Genomic DNA, 10,194 nt, shown 5'->3' on the forward strand with positions numbered 1-10,194 from the left:
AAAAAAAAAACGGAGGTGAAGTCCCACTTGCCTCACATGGCCCGTGTCCATCCCCCCATTATCTGTGCAGCCCCGGGGGCATTTGGCTTGGGATCCCTGGATCTTGTCAGAGCCTTTAATTGGAGGGAACATGTATCCCCCTCCCTGATATTGCCTCAGAGAGGAGGTGTGGCCCAGAGGGGGGTGGGCCGGAGAGGCTGAGCTGGGGAAGGAGGGGAGGCTGAGGATGGACTGAGCTTGGGACCTGGGGAGTCACAGTCACCTCCGTTCCAGGAGAATCCTGACTCACCTGTGCTTTTGCTTTTGCAGCGCCTGCACCTCAGCGAGGATGTGGCTGGGGCCACGTTCATGGCAGCAGGCAGTTCAGCTCCAGAGCTGTTCACATCGGTCATAGGTAGGTGCCCACCTGGGGAACATCTCAGCCCTGTTCTCCCTGAAGGACAGGGCCTCTGGAAACGAGAACCCTGAGACCCCAAGGGGCAGAACACCAGCCTCCCACCTGCTGGGGTTGCTGTTATTATTTTATTAAAGTGATGCTTTTGCTTTGCATCAGTGGGTTCCAGAACCAGTACCAATGGTCCTGTGGGACAGAGGGCCCAACAGACATTAGCATCTCCAACCCCCTGCTGTTTCCTGTAGATCCTGAGAACAGTCTAATGCTTACAAAAGCTCCCCTGCACCCGCCTTGGGTGCACCCCACTCCAGCAGCCAGCCGATGTTGGTCTGTGTTTCAGGTGTCTTCATCACCAAGGGTGACGTGGGAGTGGGGACCATCGTGGGCTCCGCAGTGTTCAACATCCTGTGCATCATCGGCGTCTGCGGGCTCTTCGCTGGGCAGGTAAGACTGGAGGCAGAACGTGGCATGGGGAGGGGGAGGGGCAGCGTGGAGGTGAGTCAGCGGCCTGTCTCCCCGGAGCGCCGTGGAGTGCGCGGATCCATGTGAATAAGTAACCAGCCTGCGAATCTGAACGTGTCACGCTCATTTTGATATGTTACTGAACTGAACTAGAATGATATAAAAATAGTCTTAGGAATGGAAATAGAGTAAATGAGAGAGAGAGAGAGAGAGAGAGAGAGAGAGAGAGAGAGGAAATGGCAGATTTTCTTTTTTTGCTAAAAACAGTTTGCACTTGTCACAGTTTGGGGCGAGTTCTCTCTTTTTCGACAATGATCAAGCATTTGACTTCTGTGTCCACCTTAGCTTACTTTGGGGGTCATGAGAGGCTTTGCGTGCCTGCCTTGTATCTACAGAGACTATTCCACTGCCAGGAGGTGTTGTGGGGCCTGTGTCCATCTGGTGTCTGTCTTGGAAAGTCTTGGGAAGACACCCGAAGTCACCAAAGTAATGAGGCTGCTGGGCATCCGCAGCATTGCAGTGGGTAGCTGGGGGTCTGCGGCCACCCTGGCCAGCTCTGATGCCCTAGTTTCTTCGTAGGGAGATTATTCAGAAACACAGTCCTGAGCTCTCTGCCCAAACAGCCAGGACTCTGTATCTTCCAGGAAAAGCGAGTTCTAGTCACTAGCCCACGAGGGTCCCCAACATGCAGTATTGAGGCACCGGGTGACCCCACCAGCCTCCTGGCTGTGGAGGGAGGATCCAGGGTCCTGCTAGAAGCAGCTGATTGGTTTGCAGGGCTAAGGAAGCTCCTGCAAACCTTCTCCCACATCCTTTTCCAGACCCCTTGTTGTGTGGTCAGCTGGCCAGGGGCGCCCAGCTCTCAGGCTGACTCCAGAGTCTATAATGCCGGCTGCACCCTGGCACCACTGCCCTCCGCATCACCTGCTTTTCACTCCTGTCTGTCTTCTTTATGCCTACTGATTTGTCTGGGTTGCCTGGTGGGTTCGATGCTTCTGGGCAGCAAGGCAGAGCGATACCTTGGTCTCATCAGGGGTCGGCTCCAGAGCCCACAGTTGGACGCTTACTTCTGAGAGGAAGCTGCTGGGCAGCTGGGTCCATACGCGGTGATTGAGTTCCACCCAACTTGCAAGACTGAACATTTTCTTTCTTCATTCTTTCAGTTGGTTATCTCTTGTCTTAGATTTTGTGGACCCACGATGTGGCGTTTTTTTAGATCTCCTATAAATGTGGTTAGTATCGCAAAAAATGAGTGTCCGTCTTTGCCTTCGAGGCCATCTGTACTTTCTGGTTCTCACCTGTGCCAGCCGCCCTCTCATTGCCTCCCAGAGATGAAGCCACATTCTGCAGAGCCTGTGGTTGTCAGCACTGTCTTAATTAGCATAGTCACCATTAGCAGTATGAGTATTAGTGCTGTCTCTAGTTCATTAGTCATTTGTACCTGAAGCCTGATGCAAAGTCAGGCCCAAGAAAAGAAACAACTGGCTGGGAAGTGCCGAGTAAATACCACGCAACTAAGTACATAGCAGGTGGGTTGAATGCACTTGTGTTTCATAAGTTATTAGCAATGAGAGTAATCACTAGCTTGGTTAGAAGAGAAAAGACATTGCTTCTTGAACTTTAGCAAGTGCTGGTATCAGTCAGTTCACCCCCCACCCCCCACCCCGGGAAGGTCTTTGCCAAGCTCATCTCACATGACTGTGGAGAGAAACACCAACCACCACGATGGTGTTAGGAGCAGCCCGTGGGATGATTCTGGGGGTCGACCCTCCTTTCTGACTTTCCTTGTCCTGTGTCCACTCAGAGAGCTCCAAGGCCACCCAGCTCTCTTTTTTCAGACCTTTGTAGAATCCCGGAACTCTTCGCAGAGGGAGAAAAATGATGTTTTGGGAAGAACATGAGGCTGGGGATCAGACTGGCCTGGGTTTGAATCCTGACTCTGCCATTTGCTGACTGTGGAGCCTTGGAGAAGTTACTTTACCTCTCTAAGCCTCAGTTTTCTTGTCTATAGGATGGGTACAAGGGCATCTACCTCCTAGCATCGCTGTAAGGATGAAGCATAACATGTTCAGCATCAAGCAACACCTGGCCCACATGGTAAATGCTCAATAAAAGTTAGACACCATGATCAGCTCTCAGAAGAATAAGGTTCCCTGGGGTCCCTGCCACTAGATTCCACCCTAGGTCCCTGCAGTAATTTGACCTAGCCGTTGACAGAACTTTTTAATGAAACAGTGGAGCAGCCACAGGATGCCTGGTGAGGAGGGACAGGAAAGTCAGGGAGAAAGTCTTCTAAATGCAAATCAAGAGGAGGACGAGTTGGTAGGAGAATGAGCTCAGAGGACTGGTCCTTGCCTCTGTGTTTTCTGATCAGTGGGAGGAAAACAAAAACCTGTGAGACACGGGCACTGCCTTAGCTATTGAGAAGCCTTCCCGGGCAGTGGCGTTGGTGCAGAGGAACGTTAGTTACAGCGAACGATGGATATGGGGAATTGAGCTGATTAATAAATCTGGTCGTGGGTCTCACTTAGCAGTGTTACTTACGTTGCTCCACACTTTCATTTGCTGGGAGAATTACCAGTGAGTGCCCGTGGGCCTCTCTCTAATGTATCCCGGCGTGAAAGGCTGCTTGTGACCAAGTCTGCTACCCATCTGAAATTAAAGTAATAAAGCCATAAGGTTTGAGTTCCTGTCTCAATTAGGGTTTTGATGAATTCGATGGAATTAAATGTCTGCTGTATTTGCAGTTTGCAAACATAGCCAGTGCTTCGGTGTTCACCTAAGGTACTTTGGGGAGTTTTATGGGACAAGAAGGAAATTGCTTCTTAGAAAGTGGCTTCTAGAGAAATTCTTGGCATCCCGCCAAGACGTTTACAGGGCTGTGGTCCTGCAAGGTTTCTTTATTTAAGAGCAACAAATAATAACACAGAGAGAACCCCAAGCTCTGGAGGCAACCTGCTAATGTATCTCAGGGATTGTGTTGAAAGAACTTCATGCCAGTTTTGTAAAACAACGTACTTATGAATTTAAATCTACCATTCAGAGCGTATTAAGCTTTAAAAGCATAACCACAGACAGACAGTAAATAATTTAACTGAATCCCAGATACCGGACTTTCATATTCCGGTTATTACAGGCTGTCATGAGCCCCCTTGTCAGCTCTCCTGGATCCTAGAAACGTGCCTGGTGTTTTTTGGTGAGGTCCACCTAAGTTTGGCTGGGTTTGCCTTTCTTCAACTAACACCCTGTCCATGCCGGCCCCTTTACACAAACCCAGGCAGCACCCAGGGGTGGTGCCTCTGAATGGAAACCTGCCTTGGATTGGGTTTCCCCAGAAGAGAATCTAAGCCACAAGTTCAAGTTCAAGTAGTTTAGCTAAAAGGTGATCCCAGGACAGGCCAGCCAGGAAGTTGGGGAGTGAGATAAGGAAGAAAAAGCAGCCGAGGAAAGTGTGTTCCCAGCAAGTTCCCAGTGTGGGCAACTGGTTTGACTGCTTCTGGGGGGACTGGGAGACAGTGTAGAACACGGCCTCCAAGTTATCTCACCCAAGGGGGAGGGAGCAGGGGTGTTTACCCACCAGCCTCCCCCATCGTTGCCTAAGGACTGCCTTTAAGGGATGTGAATTCCCCAGTGTTCCAATTTTCTGGGCATAGGCAGGATGGACTTTGGGGTCCAGAGAAAACCCCTAAGCAAAGAGACATGTGAAGCTGGCTGTTGGAAGGACCTGAAATGGTAAAAGTGGGGAGATATGAGTGAGGTCCATAAAGCATGGCTATAAACTCAAAACTCAGCCTTCAGACATAAGCCATCCGGTGGGTCTCACCTCCAGCTCCCTGGGAGAAGACAAGCCTCAGTGCCAGGCTGCCTCCCAAGAGCTCAGGGCCAGGATAGCTTGCACATAGGGAAAGCCCTTCATGTTCAAAATAACAGCTGCCATTCTAGGTACTTTTGCTTCCACTTGGGATGCAGTAGACCTGAGATCCCATGGGAGCACAAAGAGAAATCTGGATAATGTAAAAATCATCCTTATATATGGATATCAAGGAACAGTGGAGACAAGAAGGGCTTGATGAACTGACTTCCAGAGAGAGGAGCCCATTGTACGTGAGCTGTGAGCTCTGGTGGGTCTGGATGCAGGCGAGCGCCAGGACCCAGAACTTCACTGGGTGGAGACAGGTCAGCTGAGCCTCAGCAAGGGTGGAGAGGGGTGGGATGCCCTGGAGTCTGAAAGATGATCCAGGGCAATAATGCTTTGATCCACCCGCCCCGGATCTGTTGAGGAAAAAAAACACGGAAGTGAAGGCAGGCCCGACAAACAGAAAGAAATCATTCCATCTGCCCCATCTCCCACCCTCTCCTGAGACCTGAAATTGAGGCACCCAAAGGGAATTGGGAATTCGGAATGCCAGACCAAACCCTGATAAGGACTGAGACTGGCCCTTCCTTCGGAAGCTGGATGCCATTGGGCTGAGCCGAGGTGAGCTGACATTTGAACCCAGGCTGACATGTGAATAATCACCTCCTCCCTTTAGTCGATAGAGGAGAGAAGAGCTGGCAATTTCCAGAGGGAAAAGAGCCCGTATTATTCTTCAGTTCTCAGTCTTCCATACATAAGTTCCCGGATGCACAGGACCTGTGAAGAGGCAGGAGCAAACTTATAACCAAGGGAAAACAGCAGCAGAAGTAAACCGCAGATGATCCAGATAAAGAATTGGCAGAAAAGAATTTTAAACTGTCTACCGTCTATCTTAAATAGGGAAAGGTGGGAAGAATTAGTGAGGATGGGTAATTTCAGCAGAGAAATGGAAAAAATAAGAAAAACCAGATAGATGCTGTATATGTTAAAAAATAATAAGTTACTATTTATTGAGTTTCACCAAACTGCAGGCACCACACTAGATGCTTTATAAATATTTGTAGAAATACACCCCCTGACTTTTAAGATAGTATTGTCCTCATTTACAGACAGGGAATTGAGTATCTGGGGGCAGAGGGCTACCATGAAGTTCAGCCTGGATTTGAGCCCACATCTGCTGACTATAAAATCCATTCTCTTTCCACATGGGAAGCTTATGACTTAAAACCCTCCAGATGTTATTATTGGGTTCTTATAATTATCCCTTAGCTCACATGTGTTCCTTAGAAATGTTGAGTGTAGGAGCTCGGGACAAAGAGAAGAATAGACATGTCAGCACGATAGTGGTGACCCAAGCTGGGTGATGGAAGCGCTCAGCCCAACAAGTGCTCAGGCAGAAGCTGGCATCGTCCTCTGCTGGGCTTACACTTCCACCAAACAGATGAGGGATTCAGGCTAAGAAACACAGTGAGAGGTCCACAGACCACCCCAGTTACCTGTAGACCTTGGTTCCCGGCTTATTGTTCCCCAGACAAAACCCAACAACAAACACATCACCTATCAAGTTCCGGCTCTGAGAAGCATCCAGTTTCCCCAAGAGACCAGGGACTGAGGACAGGCGAGGCTGAAGACCTCACCCCACTAGTTGCCAAACCTAAAAATAGGAGCTGGAGGCCTGCCACCGCCACTAGAGTGGGGGGGGGGGAAGGGACAAGGAAGAGAACGAGTGATCTGTGGAGGAAGGAAGGGGGCAGGTGTGGGTGAAGGCCTCACCTGGGAGGCAGGATGCTATAATATTTGATCCAGTGAGGAGCCGGAGAGGAGAAATTGTGGTACAGAAGTAGACCAAGGCCAGGGTCAGGTCCAGCTGGTGCAGTCACTGGATTCTCCCACATTCCAGGAAAAGAGAGTTTCTCCCAGTGTCATCTGCAGGCCGCCTGCCTCAGGAGGACCTTGTGGAAAGCAGGATCCCCTGCCCTAGCCCAGACCAACTGAATCAGAAGAGCAGCTGTACCTGCTTGAACCCCATCTGCAAGCTTAGCTCTGCTCAATTCTCAGACCAAGCTTGACCTTGGGCAAGAGGCAGCCCTCCTTGGGCAGTTGGCCCAGGCAGCATAGATGGTCCCCTCTTGATGCCCCCATCCTATGACTGGCTGTCTGCCTGAGGCCGTCTCCCTCACTGTTCCCTGGTGTCTTTTCCCTGGCCGGTCCCCCACAAGGCCAGGTCCTGACAGAGCCCCACACCTGATCTTTCCCTGATATATGCTGTTGTTCCTGGCCCAGGGTTCCTTTAAGGTTACCCACAGCTCTGTGCTGCTCCGTCTCGATGCCCTCTGCATCCTCATCCCAGATCCCTGTGCTCACTTTGACTTTGGCTCACAGTACTTGTTCCTGGTTTGTTCCACTTCCTTGAAATGATCTCTGGAGATAAGATCCCACATCTAGATTAGGTAAGAGGTTTTTGGTTTCAGGTAACAAAAAATCCCCAACTCTAACTTGGCCTCTTAAATGATGGAAATTTATTAGTGTCTGAAAAATACAGAAGAAAATGGACATCAGGCATGGTTTGATCAAGACTCCAGCACCATTTTCTGTGATTCTCTTGTCACTAACCTCCTCTGTTCCCTTCCTCATACATGTTTTCCTTCATGGCGCAAAAGGAGGGGGGGCTGTAGCAGTTTCAGGCCTCATATTTCACACTGCCCGGGAAGCAGGAGAATATCTCCCCACCCTTCATCCCTCACCTGGCATCATCAAACAAAAATCTGATTGGGCCGACTCAGGCCACCTGACCATCCCTGAACCAGTCGCTGTGGCAAGGGAACTAGAGTCACCCAGTTGGCTTAGATCACTCAAGAACCACCCACCCATTTCCTCCTTCTCCCCAGAGGTAAGGATATGATTGGTTCCACCTCAGATATATAGCTTTTGGTACCTGGTTATCATAGAAAGCAGTTAAATGACTACAGAACAAAGCCTGTGCAGGATCATGTGCTGCCTCACTGGCTGTGTTCCCTGGGCTGGTGTAACATAAATGATCAAATACATACAGATCCGTCACAGGTCTTTGTGTGAACATATGCTTTAATTTCTTTGGGGTACATAACGCAGGAGTGGGATTGCTGGGTCATATGGTGAGTATGTTTATAAGAAACCACCAACAGTTTTTCAAAGTGGCTGAAGCCCTTTTGTACTCCCACCAACAATATGTGTATTCCAGCCGCTCTGCATCATGATCAGCACTTGGTATTGTCAAGTTGTTTTGTTTTAATTTTAGCCATTCTAGTGAGCATGCGTGGCACCTCGTTGCGGTTTTAACTTGCATTCCCCTGATGAGTCATGATGTTGAACGTCTTTTCACGTGCTTACTTGCCATGCATATATCTTGTTTGGCAAGAGTCTGTTCAAATCTTTGCCCATTTTTAAGGGGGGTTTTCACCCTCTCATTCTGTGGTCCAGCAGTGTCTGTGCCATGACACTCAACTACCCTTCTGAGACATTCTGTCCAATTCATTTCCACCTCCAAATCAGCAAAGACTGGGCTGTTAGAAATGCTTTAAAGTGATCGTGGCAATGTTTTGTTAGTTTTGTTGGATGCATTTGGGTTTGTAAGAGAGGTCCTCTGAAATGGCACTCTTCAGTCGTGTGGGAGAAAATGGAGAGGTCATTTCCCTTTCGGCCCGCAAAGAGTGTAGCAGTAACGAGACCTGAGATGCATCCTTCCAGAACATGGGGAGGACAGCAGGAGTCTCTGTGGCTGGGGATGAACCTTCCTTCCGTGTAATTAAGTCTCACGTTGCTCCTCGAAAATGAGCGAAGGGGATAGAGTTTCAGGTCACCGTCTAGGTCCTTGGAAATGCTGCCCTCGGTGCTGGTGAGGGCTTTCAATGTGCAAGGAGCCCAGAACCTTACAGCCGTCCCAGCGTGCAAGGAGCCCAGAACCTTACAGCCGTCCCAGCTGAGCGCCACCCCAAGAGGAAGGTCCATGTTGAGGGCACAAATGTCATTTTCTTGTCATGATCATGCCCAGACAGACACCACACCCCCCATGCTGCCTCTGGTTACAGCCAGACCCCCGCCCCACGAGCAGCTGAACCGGGGGCTGAAGGGTGAGTGGAGCGGGGACAGAAGCCTATCTGGCTGGCGGATGCTTGTTTACTTGTTTCTCTTTAACAAGCATCCCTAGTCGTCAGTCTGGCACTATTCTCACGGCTTTATACATATCAACCCCTTTGGTCCTCACGAGAACTCTCTGAGGGGGACGGTATTTTTACAAAAGAGGAAACTGAGGCTCTGAGAGGCCAAGTAAACTGCCAGTCATAGAACCGTTAAGTTGGGAGGCTTTTAGGGCTGTAGGCGTCCTAAAAGCACAGCAATGGGAAGATCCCCCTCCAGACCAGCTCCGCCAGTAGATCTGGACCAGAGGTCTCATACATTAAGCTCCCTCCATACCACAGCCATCCTCCCCATTCACAGCTCAGCACCTTCCCATCCCAGTAAAACCCGCCTCGCCAAGGGAGCAGAAGGGCGTGACCCGGTGAAAAGGGGAAGGTGGGCCATCAAATGCCTCCTTCACCCCAAGGTGGCATGTGTGGCATCTGCTGAACTTCCGTTCTGGTGGGTCTGGCATCTTGGGCCCCGCAATCCACGCCTGAGCTCCCTGAAACTGCCAGGTGACCCCAGGCACCCCCAGCCTGGGCACAGAGACCAACCGCCCCGGCACACATGCCCTTAATTCACAGGCAGAGCCTGCAGACCTAGGGAAGGTGAAGAATTCCAATCAGGCCCTTCTAACTCCATCCCAGGTGGAAAGTCACTGGGAAGCTTCCAAAATAGAAGGGACCAGACTGTTAGCAAGTGGTGACTGTGCATGTGCAGAGGATGAGGAAGGCTACTGCATCTCTTCCCATAGCCCGGTGTCCCCCAGAGTCCCCATCTCCCCTCCTGTCACCCCGCCCTCACAGGGCACTGCAGGGGCCATGACAGAACAGACCACATTTCATGCTTTGGGTACGACCGGCCCCCAAAGCCTGTGGCTATCCAGTGCCTAGATTCACAAGCCTGTTTTTGCATAATAATGCTAACTCAAGGTGGTTTGTTTCTTCATATCGTCATCTGTGAATTTAAACCCATGGTAGTAATCCATGGATTGTGTTCTGGGGAAACGTTTATTATATTTCTTCTTTGGGCAGTAAGTCCATTCATTGATTCAACAAATGTTTTCTGAAAGCCTGCTGTGTACCAGGCACTGTTCTAGGCCCTGGTGAGACACCAGTGAAGAAAGGACAGAGTTGGAGCAGGCTCTGGGGTGTTGAATATCCAACAAGAATGATGAATGGGTGGATGTGTGGGTGGATGGGTGGATGGGTGGGTAGACGTGTGGGTGGGTGGATGGTTGGATGGATGGGTGGATGGATGGATGGATGGATGGGTGGATGGATGGATGGGTGGGTGGGTGGATGGATGGATGGGTGGGTGGGTG

The 10,194-nt window shown here is 50.3% G+C and overlaps 1 protein-coding gene across 1 annotated transcript in view; it reads left to right on the top strand.

Moving 5' to 3' along the window:
• The window catches only part of SLC24A3 (solute carrier family 24 member 3), a 474,319-nt gene that overhangs the window by 347,590 nt on the left and 116,535 nt on the right, over positions 1-10,194 (top strand). Inside the window, exons 5-6 of the mRNA XM_007454524.1 lie at positions 310-394; positions 735-838. Coding sequence (XP_007454586.1) covers positions 310-394; positions 735-838 — 189 coding nt within the window. The remainder of the gene's footprint in view (positions 1-309; positions 395-734; positions 839-10,194) is intronic.

The sequence above is a fragment of the Lipotes vexillifer genome, unplaced genomic scaffold (genome assembly GCF_000442215.2).
Source record: "Lipotes vexillifer unplaced genomic scaffold, Lipotes_vexillifer_v1.1 scaffold365, whole genome shotgun sequence".
NCBI lineage: Eukaryota > Metazoa > Chordata > Mammalia > Artiodactyla > Lipotidae > Lipotes > Lipotes vexillifer.